At 38.5% G+C, this 23,073-nt stretch overlaps 1 protein-coding gene across 1 annotated transcript in view; it reads left to right on the top strand.

Moving 5' to 3' along the window:
• The window catches only part of VCAN (versican), a 105,307-nt gene that overhangs the window by 68,480 nt on the left and 13,754 nt on the right, over positions 1 to 23,073 (top strand). Inside the window, exons 6-9 of the mRNA XM_054397725.1 lie at positions 8,074 to 8,187; positions 9,679 to 9,792; positions 16,517 to 16,675; positions 17,481 to 17,563. Coding sequence (XP_054253700.1) covers positions 8,074 to 8,187; positions 9,679 to 9,792; positions 16,517 to 16,675; positions 17,481 to 17,563 — 470 coding nt within the window. The remainder of the gene's footprint in view (positions 1 to 8,073; positions 8,188 to 9,678; positions 9,793 to 16,516; positions 16,676 to 17,480; positions 17,564 to 23,073) is intronic.

Genomic DNA, 23,073 nt, shown 5'->3' with positions numbered 1-23,073 from the left:
TGCTGTACACCGAGAGCAGTCTTTTAGTCTGAAAATGGTTCTCATTTTGTCCATCTCTGCTGCACAGGAGTGGGTTTAGGTCTAACAGGCTTGGCAGTTGACAGTATTACACAGTCAGCATGTTTCCTATATACAAAGGTTTCAGCTAGAAAGTCAAACACTGTGGCAGAGGTGTGTCAATAGATGACCCCACAGCATTGACTATGTTTCATTTTAAATTTCTTTTGTTTGATTGTTGGTTTTTTTTTTTTTTTTCCTCTGATGGATTGCTTGCACTTCATGTGTCTAGTTATGCACAACCATTGCTGTCACTTAGGGATTATGAAAAGCTCTCTTTTTTTTGCAGATCATCCGGTGAATGAATTTTTGGATCTGTTCAGTCGCCATATACCTCCTCATTCAATAGATGAACCCCACATTGATGCAGAATCAACTCAGACTGAACCCTGTACTTCAGACTCTGTGCAGGATTCATCTGAATATATAATATTGGATCCTTTCTTTCCAAACTTTCTAGAATTTGAAGAAGAGGAAGACTGTGAAAATACTACTGATGTTACAACTCCTCCAGCTTTGCAGTTCATCAATGGAAAGCAACAGGTTACTAGTGCACCTAAGAGCACAAAAGCTGAGGAAGCAAGAAGTGACCAAATTGAAAGTGTTGCACATTCCAAAAATGTAACCTTCTCTCAAATCAATGAAACCAACACATTTATAATAGCTGAAACTGAAGCTTCTGGTACTATGCAACCAAGCAAAGCTGGAGAAGTAATAGGGGCGTTTGATGTTACACAGCCAACAGCAGATGTTGCAATGTTAGAACCTGTCTATAGTGGTGAGTCAGAGGTTGCCACAACAGATAAATCAATAGCTATTACTTCTTCATCTTCGTCTCTCCAAAAAAACAGAGAAACTGTAACATGGCCTGGAACTGAGGAGAGCTCTACTAAAGGCACAAAAAACTTGCTTTTGATTACTAGTGAATCTTCTGGAGATGGCCCTACTGAATCTGATTATTCCAGTTCTGTATTATCAGAAATTGTGACAATGTCGAGAAAGGAAGATGATGAAAGAAATTCTGGCATAACTTCTGCTCCTGATGCTTTTACTGTGGAAAGTTCTGCTTCAACTGCTTCTCTGGATGCAGTTTTTAATGCTGCTACAGTAGGCATGGGTGTGAAAGACCTTATTGCAGATAAGACAACACCTGCTCCAAGAGACAGCAATAAATCAACAATTAGACTTCATGCAAATTATCCTGTTGAAAATATTCTGGAAACAAGTAGTCACACAGCAAAGCCTGCAATGAGTGCTGCTTCTTTTACAGTTCTAGAAGGCTCTGGAGATGTAGAGGAGGACATCACTGTAATTTCAGCCATGACAAGGGAAACAGCAGTAACAGAAACAGATTCAATACAAGATATTTCTCTGGGCTCTGACACAGTACAGCCAACAGAAATGTCTGTAACTGTTTCAGGAATTGCCTCTGCTTTGCCCAGAGGAATAGGCACCCTTTATTCTGTTTTTGATCAAAGTTCTGCAGTAACTGCTGCCACCAATTCTGTGTCTGAGTTCATTATGGAAAATGTAGTTGACAGCACTCTTGTAACTGAAAGGAATATTGATGATGAAAACCAGACTGCTATCTATTCAAGTCAGGAAAATTCACCTACCGCTATAGAGAGAAATTCAGAGTTGAGTGAAATTGGGAGTACTACTACTGAAGTTAGAACTGTAAGCCAAGAGCCTACCCTGCTCAGAAAACCAGCACTAGTAAGAGGCACAGTAAGTTCTGAAATAAAAAAGGTCACCACCATCCCTTTCTTGAGAGAGAAGAAGTTTTTTATAAATGAGGGATCAGCAGAAGAACCAGCAGACATATTTTCAGGGGGTCCCACAAGAAAAGTGGTAAGTACTGACTCCTCATTTACTGATCCAGGTTCTGGAGACATAGATGTTATCATTGAGTCTACTACTTTAACTTCAGTTCCATTAAGGCTTGTCACTGAAACAGAGCATGAAGGAGAATTTCACAGCATAGATGATGTTTTACTGGGGAATGCCACAACAGAATATGAAGACCATGCAAGAACAGATGTATCAGCAATATTAGTATCAGGTACTGGGTCAGAAGGCTTGACAGAGGAATCTGAAGTGTCAAGTCAGAAGTCCCAGGATGTGTTTAATGCAATAAAAGCGGGACAACAAAACCAGGAAACAGAACCAACTTACACATCTCCATCTGAAGTAAATTCTAAAACTCATGTTGCACCAGGAATTAAAACTGAAGTAACAGTTAAGGTGACATCTTCTCCAGAATCAGTGCTTAGTAATAGCCCTCATGACATCATGTTGACACCTGGGACTGGCAGTATAAAAGCAGTAGCTGACTCTACAGAAAGCAAAAATGCAAAAGTTAGTTCTTCAGCTATCTCATTAGGCAAGATTCTGCTGATTGAGCATGGCTCTGGAGAAGAATTCAAAGATGACAGCAGCACCACAAAACTAATGTCTAATGGACCTACTGAAGAAATACTTGAAAACTATTTCTCATTTACTGATCAGGGATCTGGAGAAGCAGACACACATACTGAATCATTTGCAAAAGCAGCAGTTGTGCCCACTGGGAAACAAGGAACACAAGAGAAGTATGACAAGAAAGTTGTTAGCACACCATCTACAGATGGTGCCTTCACTACCGAAACTGATGAGCAAATAACAAGTACTGAACATGAATTAACCACAATGGTGGCTATAACTGACATAGGAATGGAAGAGAAAACAACTGATGAACTGACAGTAAGAGATTTTTCTACTAAGATTCCTTTCATTGAAGATATACATTCTGGGGAAGACAGGCCAATGGACATTTCACCAAAACCTATAGAATCTTCTGAAGAAACAACAGCAGACACATTCTTTAAAAGCACACAAAGTTACCATGAACATTTGGGGGTTTTAAGTGTTCCGACTGTCAGTCCATATTCAGAAGAAAAGGAATTAGAAACCGAATCTGTTAAAAAAACAGTTCTACCATTTAATGCCGACAGAGTAACTGAGCCTGTAAAGATTGAAAGGAAATATGTAAGCTCCCCAGTTACAAATACAGAGCAAGAGGAGGAGTTGGTACTAAATATTTTTCCTACAAAAGATGTTCCAAGGTCACTCCTGAAACCTAAAGAAGACAAGCTAAAAAATCATGAGCTCATATATGATCTATTATTTTCAGGACAAGGATCAGGAGATGACCTTGCTGTTACTTCTTCTGCAGGGCCACTGGCTGTGAAAGAAATCATGAGTACTTCAAGTCCTCAGACTTCTCTTCCTGCAAACATGGGACCCAAATTGTCAACTGACAAGATACAGGACTTTGTAAGAGGAAGCACAGAATCACATGCTGAGGTTAATGAAGAAGTTACAAGTGCTGTAACTGAGCTGCTGTCAGAAACGGAAGACCAGTTCTCTAGCTCACTGATCACCAGTTCCCCAGCTTTAGCAGAAGAGAATTCCAAGAGCTCCAGCTCTAACGAGATTAAAGAGATGACACATTATTTTGCTGCCACTGAGGAACCTCACAATAATGAAACTAACTATTGGATGGGAGAAAATGAAACAGACATGACAATGGCTACTTCTACAGATGTTTCTCAAGAAGAAACTTCACATTTGCTGATTAAAGATGATGTAACTCCGGTTTCTGTAATACTGAGTGGAACTCCTAATCTTGAAACAGAAAAATCACTTATTGCAGCAGCAACAAAAATGCCAGGCAGAATATTACCTGAAAGCTCTGGAGAAGGATCTGGCTGGGTTGGTGTTTTGGATTCGTCTTCTCCTGATATGTTTACTCATTTGTCAATACCACCTATGTCAAAAGTAGAACTAAATGCTTCATCTAGTGTTCCTGGGGAAGTTTATTCTGAAGTAATGACAACAGAGGCACCAACAGAAGTAATGAAAACAGAGGCACCAACAGAAATAACAACAACAGAGGCACCAACAGAAGTAATGACAACAGAGGCACCAGTAGATGGATCACAGACTGTGACCATGGGACTAGCACCACTTTTTACAGAAGAAAAAGATATCGAGGCCAATCTGTTGGTCGTTAAACCAAAGACAACCACCTCAGAAGAACTAACAAGTGATACTGGGATATATGAGAAAATTATTCCCATTATTGATGATAAAAGAAGTGTTATACTGAATGTTTCTGTTTATGGTGATATTACACTAATTGAAGAACGACTTCACATACCCTCAGAGGAAACAACTATTATAGATATGGATCACTCAAAATCGATGCCTGAAGATATAATAAGTGTGCAGACAATGCCAAACTCTGTCATGCAATCAACATATGGCAGTGATGATAGCATGACAGCTGGAGGAGAGAAATACATTCCAACACCTAAATTTTCCATAATTAAGGAGAAAACATTTGGATCTGATGTTAGTCCTTCTTTGACTACTTCTAGTCAGCCAAGCAGTGAATCAGTAACAGCTGGGCATGGACCAAAATCAGATGACAAGTATTTGGGTTCAGGGAATCCCATGAAGTTTGCAACAGAAACTCGCATCACTACTGAACTCCCTGAAAAGGGCATTTTCCTTCCAACAGTACCATCACAGGCAAGCCCTCATGTGCCTCATGAGCCTAAACATCTTGTAACAAGCACAACAGAAGCCACCTATGAGCTGAATACTTCAGCAAACAACCAAGTAATAGCTGATCAAAGTGAAGGAGTTTCTGTCTCTGGCTTTTCAGGAATGGGCCTAGAAGAACTGGATGACAAGCAGCCTGTGGTTCCTTCTCTTACACCATTTTTAACTACTGAGACAGAAAAGGCTTTGACAGCTGACATGCTTGATATAAGAATTATCACCACACAGCATACATCCCAACTGACTACTGTATCACCTAACAAGAATGAAGAAAGGCATCCTACAGCATATACAATCACAAAATCAGCTTCAGCAGAGTATGAAGAAACAGATTCAGTAAGCTTTCATCCTGTACCTCAAACTCCTAAGTCCTCAGTAACTGTTCAGTTAGTTAATGGAGTATCTGAGTATCCTGAGGTAATCATTCCAAGTACATCATCATCAAAGAATCCTGATGTGTCCAATCACTCATCAGAAGGAACATTCAAAGAGGTTAGCTCTGATATTGCAGCAACATACAAACCACCCACTACAGACCTTCTTGACAGAACAGAGTCTTCTCTCCTGGAGTTTTCTCCCCAGCCTGTTTCAGAAAGCAGAACCACTGAAAGTACTCCTCACGTTAATAGATTTGTTACAGACAGGGCAGAGGAAACAGAAATCTTTGTAACTGATTTGGCTGTTGAGGAAGAAGCTACTGTTTCTGGAGATTCTCCATCAATACAAGTCTTGCCTACTGCTTCTCTTAATTTTGGAGACAGAAAGAGCACAGATGTCCCTAAAGTTAGCACATTGAAAGTCGAAGCTTCCTCAGGGAGAGTAAACACCCCCCACCATGAAGATGACATGAGTACTGAGAGAGAGCTCTCATGGCCTTTTTCCACACCTGTTTCAGATTCACCGAATAGTATTGCAAGTGAAATATTGAAACCTGACCAGGAAGCAGTTACCATACTAGTTTCATCTTCACAGCCTTTGGATAGAAACACGGAGACACAATCAGCTTTTTTTGGTCAAGAGGAGATCACAACCATTTCTTCTAACATTGCAACAAACAACCCTGCCCCTGGAAACAGACCAAATCCAAATGAGCACTCAACCATAAGCTCAGAGGATCCAAATACTCTTGAACTTGTAACTTCACCATTTTCCCTTCCGGAAGTCACTAATGGATCAGATTTCCTGATTGGCACCAGTGTGGGTTCAGTTGAAGGGACAGCAGTGCAAATTCCAGGTAACTTCTAAATATGATCACTGTCATAAATGTTGTGATATTTTATCTGTGTGTCTTAACTGAGATAGGAGGTATGAAAATCAGCACTGCATGAAAAAAACCCAGCGGAACTCATGTGCCTCAAGCTTTGCAATCAGCATGATTGGTTTTGCTACAAATTGAAGGACAATGGGGGTACAAAAACTCAAGCTGAGTGACTTTTCCTGAGTGTTTGCATTGTGGAGCATGGAATGAAACTTGAGGTGACCAACTAGTACTAAAAGACAGGAAAGTACCATTGATGGTAGAGAATTTGGCTATAACTATTTAATTTACCAATTTCCAACACATCATTTTGTCTGATAACTTTTCTGTGTTGGCGTGATGGTAGTACTTACACAATTGGTTTATCAGGAGGGTTGACTTAGAGATATAGTGGACAGTTTAGGATCAGAGTTTTCTGTAAATATGAATCTCTCTTAACCTACCAGATAAGTTTCCAGACAGAAAATTAAGACTTCACATTTTCAGCCTGTCTGTAGCTTCAACTTGTTGATACAGTGTCTCTCTCTTATAAATTACAGATCTCTCTCTCTCTTTTTTTTTTTTTTTAGTGATGTATTTTGCCACAGTATTTTATTTTACATAATGGTTATTAGGCAAGGTTTCACCAAAGACAAAGGTGATGAAGGTAGGGTCAGTATAAGTTACATCATTTCAAATCATATTTTATCTAGATATAGCTGAGAAAAGAACCAATCTGGCTTAATTTTATAGGGTATTCTATTTTTTTTTTTTTTAAATAACTCAAGAAGTTGTCAATTTGAAAGTGTTTATTGGAAAATATCCAATCCACAGGAGGACAAACAAGATAGTAAACACAAAATCATAGAATCATAGAATGGCTTAGGTTGGAAGGGGTCTTACAGATCGCCTACTCCAACCTCTGCCAAAGGGCAGGGTCACATCACAAAAGGCCTCAGATGCTCAAGGCCTTATTCAACCTATCCTTGAATATCCCCAGGGAAGATGCATCTGCAGCCTCCCTGGGCAACCTATTTTCAGCAAAGCAGTCTAAAACGAGCACTGTATTTTGTAGATAAAATCATATTCTTTTCTGAACCTTCAAAGTGAGATGATCCTGCCCACTTAATTAGAATCCCAAACTCAAGTATGGGATTTTCTTCTGGAGGCATTCAACTGAACTTCCTGCTTTCCAGTGATTAGACTTGGTACTTTAAGACTTCTCTGACTGTCTTAACTTGCAAGGCTAAAGTAAATGCTACTTACGTTTTATTTAATAACCCATAGTCAGATTGTTTTGGGGAAATATAACCAAAACTTTTCTCATGTTACAGAACTCTCTTATCCATTCTGTAAGTTCTCAAAGCCAGGGCTTTCTTCATGTGCCCTTGAAGGATTGTTTTCCTGATTTTCCTCTAATTCTGAGAAGCTTAGCAGTCGTTACTTAGTGCATACTTGTTTGTGTGAGTGACTGCTTCTAGGCATTAAATCAAGTGCAAACACCTAGGTATCTAAACTCAGTTGAAATAAACATCACTTGAAGGCATAAAGCTCTGCAAGGAAAAGCTATTTATATGATAACTCCAATAACAACTGAGGATTTCACAGCAGGTAAGCTTTTATCTTAATGCTGAGTTCAGTTACGAATATATTCAGTACTTTAATCTGTATTCTTGAAATGTGTTTCTAAGAAAGACATATGTGAAATATGCATGTGTGAAAATATCATTTCAAAGAAATAAGACTTAGTGGGCCAAGTGAAACAGCCAGCCAGTATGTTCTGTGTACCCAATCATTTTACATAAACTAACCCTGTTCAAAAAGAAAAGCATTTTCCATTCATTTTGCACATGCTTAACTGTTTTCAGCTATAATTAATTGTCATGTCATGCAAACTAAATCCTCAGCAGAATTTCATGACTGCTCAATATAATATCAATTGCTATGAAAAACAGTGTAATGGTGAAAAATTTTTATAGTGGTTCATAGTAAATGCAATGTTAGATGAAAATAGTAATGCCTGAAAATAAGATTTACTATTTTACAAAACCTGCAACAACAGTGCAGAATTGAAGAAAGGTGTCTTCTTAAAAAAAAAAAAAAAAGAAGACACCAATTCCTTGAAAGTAAAGAGTCAGTTTTCTTTTTTTTTTCTCCTACTTGTTTAACAGGCCAAGATCCTTGCAAAAGCAATCCCTGTCTTAATGGTGGTACCTGCTACCCACGTGGCTCATTTTACATCTGTACGTGTTTGCCAGGTTTCAGCGGCGAGCAGTGTGAATTAGGTAAGCTGATGACACCCAGGAGCTTATCAAGTCAAGAAGAAAGTTTTCGTGTATGAGATCTGCAGAGCTGATGTGTTTTGAAGACATGGACATTTGAGAAATTCTACAGCAAGGCCTTAATTAAGATGATAACAATGAAATTAAGCAGATTCACTTACTGCTTTTCTCTCTTACCATAAAGTGCACAGACATGTATGCAACAAAAGAAAGGGAATTGTAAATTAATTGCTTGACCTAGAATTCACAACATTAAATTCATAAATACATCAAATAAAATCAAATAAATATTAATACTTGGGATAATTCTTAAGACAGTATGTGATTAAAAAATAATTAGGCAGTGTTTTTCTCTACTATCCTACCTCATGTTGGTGAGTTTACTAGTTGCCTCGTGGGTCGTAGCTGCTAGAGGTCAAGTTTTAGATGTTGTATCTTAAATGTTCTTTGTCAAGGAATGTGTTGTCCTCTAAGTTGTAAAACAGAGGTCAGAATTTTCTTTTTTTTTTTTTGGATTATAAAAGAATTATCTGGCCATTTCTGGAACTCTTAGTGGCTTGTTAACGACTTGGAGTGGGACACTCCATGGCCAGTCACCATATAGAATCATATTTGGTTGTGGACTACGATATTTGCAAAATCTGCTTTGAACTTCGAGTTGTGATTGTTTCAGGGAAATAACACTCTTTAGAATACATCATATGATCTTTACAAAGAGACATGCTAACTTATAACCCATGCAAATGCATGCACAAATTAATTACAGAAAATGAACTAGTGCTCCAATTTAAAGGACAAAGAAGGGGTATTTTAGCAGCCAGAAGATCAGGGGAGATAAATATTATTTCTGTACTCTAGAGGAGCCATAGGCCTATCAGTAAACCTGTGCATTACTGTGAATGTTACTATCTGACTGGTTATTTTGTGAGATTTTCTTTATGATGTTTTGTCCTTATCTCAACAGGATTAGACATATTGGAAATGCAAACCAAATATGATGCTAGGGCATGCTGCTTTGGAGACTGAAATTACCAGTCTGTTTGATGCTATTTGATAAAATTTCCAATATTTAAAATTTGTGAAGATATTTGAGATGTCCAGTACTTTTTTGGTCCACGATCACACACTTTTTCCACCAGTACAGGAAAATACCATACACTGCACAGTATCACTTCTTTCTCAGCTACACAAAGAAAAACTGAAGATCTCAGTTTTACACATTAACTGAGAAGTCAGAGACCAGGATATAAAATTGTGGCTCAGTATTGTTACATTTCCTGAGGAAACTGTTTCTTGACTTGTGGATAAAGAGAAAGGAAGGTTGTGCATAGTGAAATCAGTTGTCATGCAAAGAAACCAGTCACTGGGAAATTTTGCAATACTTCATTCTTCTGGGTTGAACTGGTTCTAGTAATAAGTATGACTAAGGCTGAAGAACATTTCCCTTCTAGGAGGTGGGTGGATTATTGAAACGCTTTTATCTTTATGTTGCAGATATTGATGAATGCCAGTCAAACCCATGCCGGAATGGAGCCACGTGTATAGACGGCCCCAATACTTTCATTTGCCTGTGTCTGCCAAGCTACGTAGGTGCTCTCTGTGAACAAGGTAAAGTATATTCTTTATTCTAGGGTGATTGAAGTAATTAGTTTCCATTTCAACACCCTTCTGGAGTAATTTAGTAAAGCTTCATAGAAACAAAAGGATGGAATAAACTGTCAAAATCTGTGGGAAATCACTAGTGATGGGAAGGTGTCATACTTCCTGAGTATGTTAGACTGTCAAGATTTGTGGCCCAGGAATTTTTGTTTAAGGTTACATCTGCACGGTCTTGTGAAGAAGGATGAGAGCAAATTCTGTCCACATGCTAGCTTGACTGGAAGTTGCATTGCTGCTGTACTGAATATAAACTGATATATTGGGCAATTTCTGTGTCAAAATAATGACAGCCATACAGTTTTTAGGTGGCTCCAAGGCAAGAACAGCTTCCTTATATTGGCTTGTAAGCTAGTGGGAAGACACATAACAAGGTTCTCTCATTACTCTAGTGATGTTTATGGGATGATGACTGGGAGTGGAATTCCTCTCTGAATGAGCTTCTGTCTTAAAAACTATTTATGTGGTGTGAAAGACATATCAGAACATATTACTTCCATCAAGGATCACTGGAATAGTCTACTGATTATGCCAGATCATATATCCATCTACTGGGAACCATAACCTTGACAGCTTCATCCTAGAGTTTTCAAATTGATTTGTTCTGTAATAATTTATGGAAGAGTAAGAGCAAGATCACAGTTACAAGTTTTAAAAGGCTTTCTAAACTGGATGTCTGAAATCAGATTAAACATCTGTGTTTCCATAATAGTTAGAACATTGCCTGAAAGAAGTCCCACTGTGTTTACAAGGAATATTTACAGTGCAAGATGCTTACTCATGGAGGAGAAGGAATAGGGAAGGAAATCCTGTTCTGTCAGTAAAATGAATGAAGGTATTTCTATGGGAAAAAGAAATGGTATCTTCAAGTGTACTCTCTAAAGCTTAAGAAATAATTTTTTTGACTTCCAGTTGAATGTTTTTTGGTCACTTGTGAATGAATTAGACCTTTGGATTTGATCATTAATATTATGTATTTTCATGTTTGTTTCTCATCTTCAGTGAAAAGCAGTTTGCAAACTCTTCCAGCTCAGCCTAGAGAGAAAATTCTCAAGCCTGACCAGCTCCAGGACTTTTCACTGCTTAATTTTTCAGTAGCCTGTTTAACCTTGTAATTAGAAAGGACTGTCTGAATCTGTTCTCCAAAACAGCAAGTTGACAGTGTTTTCACAACAAAAGAAATGAATGTTCTCACTGCCTTCTTCTGGCAAATCCATGGGAGTGAGTGGTTCTGAGAATCATGGTAGCTTTGAGCTGCTTTTTATGACCAACCTGAGAGAGCATTTTAGGTGGTTAATGGGAACATTTCCTAGTTTGTCAATCAGAACCAGAGCCCTGCTCACTCAGCTTTGGAATTTAAATTTCCTCCACTTAAAGTCCTGCAGTGGTTTGGGACATGGGAAAAGCATTTAGTGCCAAATTTCCACTCCACCAGACAAAATAAAACCGTGTTGGCAATTCACACATGGTTGTCTGGCAAGCAGTCTTTATTTTAAGGCACCAGTCCTGACCTCACTAGATTTGAAGACCAGCCAGAATGACAGAAAGCACACCTTGGTGTGACAGGAAAGGTGGAGTTGAGCATACCAAGATTGTATTTCATTACTTTTTTTTTTCTTCTCTCCAATATATGCTATTCATTTTAGAAAACTTCAAAAAAGTCAGTCTGAGGGTCTTTCTCAGGCATAGTGCTGAGTATTCCAAATGCCATGAAAAAGAATGGGAGCAGCAAGAAGGCATTACCTCTGGAAATGAAATTCAAAATAGGAGAGAACTCCACCACATCCTAGTCTCGCAACACTGGTGTAGGAAAAAACATAAAGCTCAGAATTTCACTCAAGTGTCCCTGTGAGACTTTTCTAGACTGAGGGATCTTCAGCTGAAGTAGTATGCTTGTGTCAGTGCTAGGAGGGGACGTGAACAGAGGGCAGTGCAGCTGCACCTCTGGGACGTGCAGCAGGTGGTAGATGTCAGGGGAGCCTTCACGTTGATCTAACCTAGGGAGAGGGAAATTTATAGGGAGATTCAGCAAGATGTAACTGACTCTGACAAATGTTTTCTTGCCAGGTGGAAACAGTTCAGCAAACTATCTGAGCCCAGGAATGTCTTCCTGAAGAGAGCTAAAATTATCTGATGTTAGAAGTAGAGCAGCTGTTTCCTTTTTAAACTAGATTGGTAGCTCAGTAAGACAGCATCGCTTCTGTCTCAGACTAGATTGAAAGTGAGTAGAGTACCTCTGTTAGTTAATACCTACTTCTGCTCACCACATGTATCTTTTCAAAGTACAGATGAATAGTCTGCATGCCTCTTGGAGACACTTGAACACTACTTTTTAAAATATCCCAATATCTCAGAAATATCCCAAACCTAGGGTTTTTTAATTTTTTTTTCAAAGATTGACTGTGGGCTATGGTACATCTAGGTGTGACTCTTATTCTTGGAAGCCATAAGTCTTTTTATTGTCATTCCCCTGTGAAAAACCCTTATGAGAGTTCTTGATGTCCAGATAAATGATCACACAGTTCAAGTCCTCCCAATTTTGCTGTCTGATGACTTGCTTTGCAAGTAACATGCTCAGGAAAAGAAGAGAGAAGAGTTGTTTCATACTTCGTCTCACAGTGGACTGGTGGAACCAATTGTACAGTAGTCCCCTATGATCAGTAAGATGTATGAAAAGCCATGGCCATTGCAGCATTATCTGACCATCTGTATTTGTGGTGACAACTGCTTTGTCTTATGAATAATTACATGGGAAACATCAAAATGATAGACTTACAACTTGAATGTCAATTCAAGAATAAGTGTTCCTTATGAGAACAGGATGAGAACCTGTTTAGATTTTCCTCTTCCTTCCTTGTCTGGCTAGAGCATCCTTTTCTTTTTTATTCTTTTGCTATCCTAATTGTTGTCCACCTGCTTTCAAGGAATGGTGTTTGCATTTTAAAGTCTGTCTTCTTCTACTGCGAGATCTCTGCAGCTCACCTAGGCTAGTCTGTCTGCCAAATGCAGCTGTTTGCATGGGCTTGCCTCCTAGGGATAATACAACCAGCTGTTCTCTTGGGTTTTTTAACCATCATGTCAGGAACAATAGTTTTTTTATAACCCAAGTTCATTGTTCAAATTGTCTGTGATCACTCCAGTCTCATTTTATTCACTTCACTCCCAGAGATTGGTAGTTTGGGACGGAAGTATTTAAGAAGGGTTCAGTGCAAAGATACTTTCCGAAAACAGATGGTCTCTAATTGATGTCTTTCAGCTGAGAATATTTACCAGGGAAATGGTTTCTCCTCAAGATGTGTGGGCTAATGGGCCTCAGGCATAGCTCATCAGATAAAGGCAGACAGATAAAATTCACAACTGAGTAAGACTCTGATTACGTTCTAGTACCTGTATTCCAATCTTTATTTTCTTTAAGCCTCTTAAGGAATTTTTTGAGACAAGGGACCTTTTGTCAACAGTTTATTGCAGCTGTTGAAAAAGCAGTACCTGTCTATATATTAAACCTACAGAGAACCCTTTTTTTCAATGCAATGTTTGGAGGTGTTGTTACGCACATACAATTGCAATTACAGAGAACAGAAGCTATGTAAGTAACTCCTTGCACACGTTGCTGAAAAAGCCTATAAATTGTCATAAATGTTAAAACTAGTCAAAGAACTTTTAAAGCACCATAAATACGGCAAGTAGTGCTTCAGTCTTTCCATCACGTTGTGGAATAAGGTTACAGAAAGCTGTGATTACCTCCCTGGATAAGTACACAATGAACACGGAGTATTGTACTCAGTAAGCGCTTGCACCTACTTTGGTCACAGGTGGTCAGGTCAGAAAATTTACAGCCACCTGCAATTAGACTTTACTGTTTCAGTAAAGGCATTAAAATCATATACCTGTATGGAGCCCTTACCTTTGTGTCACCCTTTCAGCTTTGTTAATGTGTTAAGATACATGCAATCAGGACAAAGCAGTACAGACATGAAATATTTTCCCACATTTTTACTTTCTTGGTTTACATTTTTCAGTCTCTAGCCTCCTGACTCTGCTTTTTCCCATTAACTTTTCTCCTTTTCTCATCCACCTCACCTCTCAAAACCAAACAAGAATCCCTACCACCCAAAAAACTTCCTCAAATACCCTCTTCCCATCTAAAAATCCTATGTATTTTAGAACCATCAGCTCTATCTCTTTCTGCCTTTGTAGATTTGAGCTACAAACAGATGCAGAAGAAATTATTCAGCTTTTGTCTTTTGCAAAAGAAGATGTCATTTTGAATAGGAGGGAGGAGTTGTATGTGGACTACAGTCAATGCATTTCAACTAAGAGCACCTATGTTGGGTAGCTTCTGTCTTAAGAAGAGAAATTTTCTTATTTTGTGATTCATGCTCAGACCATTATATTGTAGTCTTTGAACTTAGTCTGCTAGATTGTGTGTCTTCAAGCCTCTTTGCCTCCTCCATATGCATGCACTTCATCCCTATCAGAGGCTTGCTTACAATAGCCTGGAAAATCTCTCTGGCCATGATTTTTTCTCAGCATGCAATGCTGCACACTATTATCTGACTTCTTTCCTGTGGGACAAGGGAGTCCCTGAACAAGATGAATAATAAAATCTTAAGTGCCTTCACAAAGGACATTGCACTTTTAATCAGCATTGTGTGGTTAAGCAAATGTTCTAGAAAGCCAAAGGCAGAGTAAAATTTAAAGTGGCCTAGATGGCAGAAATAAAAGCCGTGTCTGCAGCTGTATCTTACAGAATGGAAAGAGGGAAAAGATAAAAAAACTAACAAGTTGGTAGTACAGATTACATTCCTTTTTTCATAGCTGAGATTACTCAAGGCACAAGCAGTTTTATACAGCTTGTTGAAAACAGAAGAGTGAAAATCAGTGTATGCTCTATTATGCCTTTGAGGTTGGCACAATTGTGTCTGTATTGATGACTTTTGAAAGTGATTTTGATGCCAGACTCCTAAGACAATGACTGCTGCATTACTTATTGTTGCCAAGAATTGTCAGAGAAATACTGGGAAGCCTCCAAAGAGATATGTTTGCACTCTGAAATCCATTTCAAGTCTAATATTTTTTCTTGGAAGATTTAAAAACTAAAAGAAATAGTAAGTAAATAGATGCTTTGGTGCTTCAGGTTCTGAATGCTCTCTTCCTGCTATGAATTAAGAATCAGTCTTGTGTTATGAAAAACATTATCCCACAATTGTCTTTCAGGTGGTAGTTGTTCAAATCTAAGAAATATCACAGTTAAACAATTTGCAGTCATATGTTGCTGGTATCTCTTGTAATAATTGGATTTCTGTACTAATGCCCCTTCAGCCTCTTCTGTACTAGAGCCCCTTTGGCCAAAGCATGTAATTGACTACTGACAACACTGACTTATTGAAAGTACAAAATATGGTTTCATAGACAGAATGTATATATAGATCTGGGAAGGCCAGATAGTTGCTTTCAAGTACAGTTTTGTTTGGGGATTGATAAAACTTGGTTGGAAGTGGCAAATTCCTGTTGGGTGGCTGGGGAAGGTCAAACTTTGTGTTTCTTTTCTTCAGCATCCTGTGACTGAAGCCCTTCAGGGTAAGCCATCGTGTAATAGATAGCTGGAACCAGCTGTAGTTGGAAAGGGCTGTAATCTTCTGCCTTTTTTGTGTCATTTCATCTGCCATAACTCAAACCAGCCTGAGTTTTCCCTATTGTTTCTTCCATTCCTCCCTAGAACTTTCTCATCTCAGTGGCAAGTTCTTGTCATCATCACACAAACATCAGACACATTCAGGCACTGTATTTTTTAGGCCTGTCTTATTGTTTGTGATTCATTCCTGCAGTATTGGTGCAGAAGCAGACTTGGAACAGGACCTTTGCTGCTTTTTGCCATCCATTCTGTTTGCAGCTGCATAACCTTGACAAAACAATTAATGTAAAATCCATGAACTGTTACTGTTCCAAGGCTCTTGTTTATTTCTCTTTAGATGAAAGGGCTGGCTGGTGTGAGCTTCTGTCTCTTATGCATTCTTATCAGTACCATCCCTCATACAAGAATAGAAAATGTGTATTTGATTACTTTGTATTTCAGCTCTACATCCTGCTTTAGGAAGTGATGTCTAAAGTTTATTTAGGTTAGAGTTTGTCAAGGAGGATGGGTTCTGAATGAGTTTGGAGGGGTAAGTTCAGAAAACTAATACTGCAAATTTGCATCCATGGACTGAACAATGACAAGTGCTTTCCTTCAGATTATTTTCAGTTATCTTCCAAACCAAGGTACAGTCACTCAAACAACTATCTGCCCTTGCAAGTGAAAATTCCCATCCACATACACAGACTCAGATGAAATGTAGAACTGAAGTCCTACCAGGCATTTCATTCATCCAGAGCTATGGGCTGAAGATGTCCTCCAGATACAGCACAATTTGATCCATGAAAGCTCACAAAGTTGCCAGTTGCAATTATACTCCTTATATAAGTAATAATCTTGCAGCTTGCGAGATTACTAGTTCTGTGTAAACAGAACTAACTGAAAGCACAATGAAGTCTCAAGGATGAATGCTGGTTGTTTGCATTTTTACCAAGGGGTGGGTGTCTTCTTGAACATTTGCTCTTCAGAAAACACCTTGGCTTGCATGAAGCGTGCCTGTGTTTCATGCCCATTGACAGAGATCTGATTTGTTTGTCACAGACACGGAGACGTGTGACTATGGCTGGCACAAGTTCCAAGGACAGTGCTACAAATACTTTGCCCATCGGCGTACATGGGACACAGCTGAAAGGGAATGCCGCCTCCAGGGAGCACACTTGACAAGCATCTTGTCCCAAGAGGAGCAGATCTTTGTGAACCGTATGTACTGTTAGGTTTCCTCTAAACAAAAGTGGGCACTGAGTGTTCAGAGCTAGTGAAATATCCTCCTGGTTGTTCAGCTTTTACATCTGCATCTTAAAATGCACTTTTAAAATGCTCAAAAGGCACACTTAGTGTTCTTCAGGTTTATTTTTGCTGTCATTGCCAATTGTCAGTATTATTATTTGTTACGTAGAAACTAACTTTAATTTTGAGGGAGAGGAGACAATTTTTTTGGTGTTGAAAATTGATGAACTTTTTTTTTTTTTTTGTGGGTTTTTGACTTTTTGTGCACTTGACATCAATGACCACACCATCATATGTTGTATTACCTAGGCATAAAAGAATAGTTCCTGTTTGTTGTGTTGCACAGTCTAGACAACACTGGTCTCAGCCCAACCGTAATGAGAAAGGTAGATTAAAATACTTGCTTTTATTATTTTAAGTGATTTTCCCCCCCTTTTTGTTTCCTTCCATATGTACTCAAGAAGGAAACTAATCTGTTTTCTTTGGGAGACACTATCAGAAGCAAAGAGGCATGATTGTTTAAAACTGTCAGATGAGAACCTACATTTTTATAGATAATCCAAATTAAAATTGAAAAGTTGAAAACCAACTTCTAAATAGTTTGCATAGTGAATAGTAGATTAATCTTAGATGTCTGATTCATTCTGTGCAAATTCTTTTTGCTTTCTTTGTCTGAACAGGATGTCTGATTCATTCCGTGCAAATTCTTTTTACTTTCCTTGTTGAAATGTCTTCCATTTATGGGAAGATTAATAAAAATATCCTTCTGGTTCCTTAGGTATTGGTCATGACTATCAGTGGATTGGCCTTAATGACAAGATGTTTGAGCGTGATTTCCGCTGGACTGATGGTAGCCCACTGGTAAGATGCCTTTGAAATTAAATCACTCATTCATTTCTTTCTGTGGTGGCTTATCAAATTCCCAGTAGCAATGAAGGAAGCTGCATGAAAAAAAAGTGTGTGCCCAATCAAAGAGCCAGCAGACTCTTGTTTTGGGTTAACTACTATTTTCTATTGTAGTTCTAAAATCTTGATTTGAGTTCTTGTTATTGTACATGTGAAAGCCCTCAAAGCTTCCAAAGAGAACTCAGAAAAGTCTGAGACTGTAATTTAAGGGTCTCTGCTGGGGTTGGTTCGTGCTCTTCTGATCTTATACAAGGCTGTTTGTGGTGCTTCTTCTCACCCTTCTGTATATGGAGCAAAATGCATTTTTCGGGTGAGGATATGACAGTTGAAGCTCTTGCATTCTATAAGTCTGTGGGAATGTACTAATAAGCTTCTCAAATATTGTTGGAGATTGTTCTAGGCTGTGTGGCAGCTCTACATGGATGGAGAAACAGTCATCCTTAGATGATTCTGGAGGCCTGTAACCTCTAATCTGTCCATAAAATTTTAGGATACTATTGATATCTCTTATTGCCTTAAAACAATCATATGAAGAAGAGGGAAAACACTCTCTGCCCACCTTTAACTAACCTAAATCAAAGAGTTAATGAATACAGGAAATGACTGATCTCTTCCTAATTCAAAACACTTTCTATCGTAGAAGGGCAGGTGATTTATTGCTGTTTATATAAAGAAACCCCCAGACTGGTTATCTTTGTTATTCTTCTTTACAGTTCTGAATTCTTCTTACAGCAGAAAGCATTTGGATACACATATGTACATCCTCACACGTGCACACCACGTGTCTATAACTTATGCAGAAAGACACCTGGGGCAAGGCAGGCTTTGTTTATTAACATTTCATGTAAATAACCAGAGGTTTAGAGTCTTGTAAAATGACTTGTAAATAATCCATTTCTTGAGGAAACTACCATGTGGCAGGTGACTGCATATGGAGGGGAATAAAAAGATGAAGAAATTTTTTGTTTCCTGACTGATTGCTCAGTGCATCTGTGGTGATACTAATGCACCTGTGGTGGCTTGGAGTCACAGTCTTGCTGGGTGTAAGCAGAAGAGTTGTTTTATCATTTTCTCTTGCCTATCCTCATGTGTATTTGGGAGTGTAAGTTGGGCCATGGCATTGAACTCCACTGAGTTCATTCTCTGACTCCCAGTGTAGTTTCTTACACCACACTGTTAGTAACAGGCACCCTCTGAGGGTGGTTTAGGTTTGGTTGAAGCTCAGGGATGGTCTGGGCTGTCTGTAGAGGTGGGTGAAAGAGCTTAGACTTTACTAAGGGATCTAAAGTTAAGTGAGACAAATTTGGGCATAAATGTAGTGCCTGAAGTGGCAACCCATCTTACAGTGGGAAGTGTAAAGACATGCTCATATATTCCAAAGACAAATACTCATATATTCTAAAGCTAGTGACAAAGAGGTCACTGAATGATGAATTTAAGGAAATTAAGTTAGAGCTGAGATTCTAGTTTTTAATTCAGGCTACTGGGCAAATGTGGAATTATGTTTTTACTTTATTTTTCAGTTTTAAGAAATTAAGATAAAACCAACTGCCCAACATACTTCAATTTTGATTGATCTTTTTTCCACCTTCTTTTTCTTTTATTTTTAATAACTTCTGTCTGTGCCTTCTTTCAGAAACAATTTAGGTGTCTCTTGAAATCGTTTATGTTCGCTGCTTAAATAGCTTTCCCTCATAATGAATTCCTTATGGTTTCTGGATACCATGGTTTTAAGTGGCTTTTAAGTAGCATTTGTTGCTTTTCCCATTTTTAACTTATTTTTCACGCTTTCTAAGCACTCTTTTGGATGCAGTGATTTATTACTTGTCTAGTAGTTAATAGGAAACAATAACATAATTAAATGCATGGATCAAATGTCTTTCCCTGATTATATCTTGAAATTCCAGTGAATTTGAATACTGTGTATGTCAAAAAAATTACATCATTTACCTATTTGCAGGTGAACAGTAATCATGATAGTGTTAAATGCATTACTATAATTTCTGATCATAAAAATGAGCATTATTACATCAATGCTCAGGTTCTAACTTGAATTTCTGAGATAAGAGGTAGCTCTTGCATTTAGCCAGAAATCTTGTATTTCACATATCAAGGTGCTTCTGTAATTCAGCTATTTCAAACTCTGTGTCCAGTCCCACATTTTCTGTAAAATAATGTTATCTATCTACAATTCTGTTCAACACTGCTGGCATAGAGGAAAAATTATCAAGTCTGTTGAGAATTCATCTGATTTAGGAGTTTGCTTGGAGAAGTCAGAAAAGTCACTCTAGGTGCTATATAAGCTCTACATGTACAAGTGATGCACTTTTGTCTGGATACCTGTTTGACTTTCCTTCCAGTTACAGCTTGATCTAATCTGAATATCATACTAACAAGATTTTATTAGGCTTTAGATGAAAAAGCAAATGAACGAAAAACAGCAGCAGCAAGATATGTTGTAGATGGAATTGTTGGCCTGGTGCTGCATGTGGCCCAGTACTGACAAGATGAATTAGATGTGACACATTTTAGTGAATTTTCTTTCATGTGAGTTTTCTTTCTGAAAAAAATAAAAAAACTTAAACCCCCCCCCCCCCCAAAACCCAAATCCCACAACTCAAACCAAAATACTCTGGGACTGGGAATCACTGAACCACAGTTTCTACTACTGGAGATCGTGGAACAAGGTTTAGATCACAGTCTAAAGCTGCACCAGGGGAGGTTTCGTCTGGATGTTAGGAAGAAATTCTTCACAGAAAGAGAGATTGGCCATTGGAATAGGCTGCCCAGGGAGGTGGTGAAGTCATTGTCCATGGCAGTGTTTAAAATAAGACTGGATGAGGCACTTAGTGCCATGGTTTAGTTGATTGGTGTTGGGTGATAGGTTGGACTTGATGATCTTGAAGGTCTTTCACAACCTAGTTAATTCTGTGGTTCTGCGATTCTGTGATAACTTTGGTAATTCTTTTCCACGGACATAAGGAAACCCATAACTTAAATATTCAGTATATTGAAAGGAATTCTTTTGCTCAGTGTTGGCATGTATGTTACTAGCAATTTCTGGAAAAGGGATCAAATACCTTTACTTTTTCTTTTTTTTTTTTTTCCCCTTTAACACGTAAAAGGTATTTCAACCAATGAGTTCAGTGGAAGGAAATCCATAATTTTTGGACAATTTGAGCTCATTCTAAGTGACGTTTTTCTGTTTGTCTTTTTTTTTTTTTAACTAAAGTGCAAATCCCCATTAAATATGACAGATAAAGCACGTACATGAGTTTTGTAGTGAAAACCAGCAAACATATTTCCAAGTGCATGTTGATTCTAACTACAACGAACTTCCGAGCACACACATCCACCTTAGCTATTTTTTGTGGACTTGATAGTCGTATGCAATCATGGCATGTAAATCTTGTGCTGTCTCATTTCCACTGTCTTCCTAGGTACTTCTTGTTAATTCCTGTGAGATGAAGGTGATAAAAGCACCTTGGTCATTGGCCTGAAGACAGGGGTGATTATTTAGGTGTCTAGTAGTGGAATAATTGTAGTCAGCCACTTTTTGATATCTTGGGGTTTTTTTTGTTGTTGTTGTTTTGGTTTGGGTTTTTTGTTTGTTTGTTTTTTAGTTCCTATAGAAAACAATGACTGTTAACAATTCATCAAACCCAAGTAGAGTTAAAAAGACCCCTCTACTCGTCTGCATGTTTTTCATGTATCAACTGGAATTTGTGTTTAACTTGCAAAAATAATGCCAGTAAGCAAGTCCTGGAATAAATGAATGGTGATCTTGTAAATACATGCTCTGATTGTCAGAGTTCCTCAAGGGAAATGTTGGTGTCTTGAATAACAAAGCAAGTACAATCAGATTCAATAAGAAAGTTAAGAATAGGATTTAAAACATGACATTTGTCCATATCAGTATTAAATCTACTCGTTGTCCATAACAAGAGCTTTTAACATAAGGAAAATTATCTAAGCAAAATAGAAATGAGCAGACTCCTGCATCATTGTATTGCAGGCTCTGTTCCTGCAAAGATTACTTGAGGAGGCTTTCTGGTTTACCTCACTGAGGTTTTTAACACATAGTTATCTTTGGACTTTTAGTGGATTTTGGCAGACTTGTTTCTTAATTGTAAAGTGGGTTTTAATTTAAAACTGCTTAGCAGCTTCCTGCCTTTCAGGCAAAATGGTACAGTTTTATGCAATGGATTGGGTTGTGTGGATTAAGTCCTACAATCTCCTGCTAAAAGATATCTTTTCAGCATGCTTTTCCCACTACATCCCAAACGTTGACTGGGCTTCAAAAGTGCAAAAGGACACAAATAAAGAAGTTAAGTCATGCACTAGAGCTTAATTGTCAGTCCAGGCACTACTTGTTCATAAATATTTCATTACACTGGATTTTACTGACCAGGTCATTATGCTCATATTTGTCTTTGTTTCTTTTAAAACACTAATGGGGATCTTCTTGGTTAAGGTCAGAGCACATCTTCAAAGTTGCTCCTTGGGTAAGCTTAGACTACCTTGTCAAACATGCAGAACAAAATAAGATATAATTATACTAAACTGTGGAGTCTATTGCTGACCATCCATATGAATCTAATTTGTTCTGACTTGCTGTACTGTATCCATATGGCAGGAAGCAATCTTTTCCCATCTACAGTGTGTTCCTGCTCTCCCACAATTTTTTTTTTTCTTTTTTTGGTCTGTTTTTGAAAGAAAAGGAAAAGGTTTACTTTTTTGGGTGGTTGTGAGAGGTGGGTTCAAATTCTGGAGTTGATAGGCCACATGAAAAACACTTTGACACCAGCAATCATTCTTTTTCTGAATTACAGAATCATAGTATCATATCATGGTTTAGGTTGGAAGGAAACTTAAAAAGCATCACACTACAAAGCCCCTGACATAGGTAGGAACACCTGCTGAACCAGGTTGGTCAGGGTGCTGTCTTGGCTTTGAACACTTCCAGGCTTGGAGCCTCCACAACTTCTCTAGACAACCTCTTCCGGTGCCTCACCACTGTCATGGGGAAGAATTTCCTCCTAATGTCTAATATATGTCGAGCTTTTGGGTTGAAGCTATCACCTCTTGTTCTGTCACTACATGACTTTATAAAAAGTACCTCTCCAGCTATTTTGTTGACCCCCTTCAGGTACTGGAAGGCCACGTTGTGGTCTAACCAGAACCTTCTCTTCTCCAGGCTGAACAACCCCAACTCTCACAACCTGTCCCCACAGGGAAGCTACTCCAGACCTCTGATCATCTTTGTGTCCCTCCTCTGGGTCCACTCGAACAGTTCAATGTCCCTGTTGTCCTGAGGTTCCCAGAACTGATGCAGTACTCCAGGTGGATTCTCAAAAGAGCAGAGTACAGGGGCAGAATCACCTCCTTCACCCTGCTGGCCATGCTGCTTTTGAAGCAGCCCAGGATACAGTTGGCTTTCTGGGCTGCAAACACTCGTTACTGGC

This window comes from Indicator indicator, chromosome Z (assembly GCF_027791375.1).
Source record: "Indicator indicator isolate 239-I01 chromosome Z, UM_Iind_1.1, whole genome shotgun sequence".
Classification (NCBI taxonomy): domain Eukaryota; kingdom Metazoa; phylum Chordata; class Aves; order Piciformes; family Indicatoridae; genus Indicator; species Indicator indicator.
The sequence above is the reverse complement of the archived record's forward strand: the minus strand, read 5'-3'. Positions and strand labels throughout refer to the sequence as shown.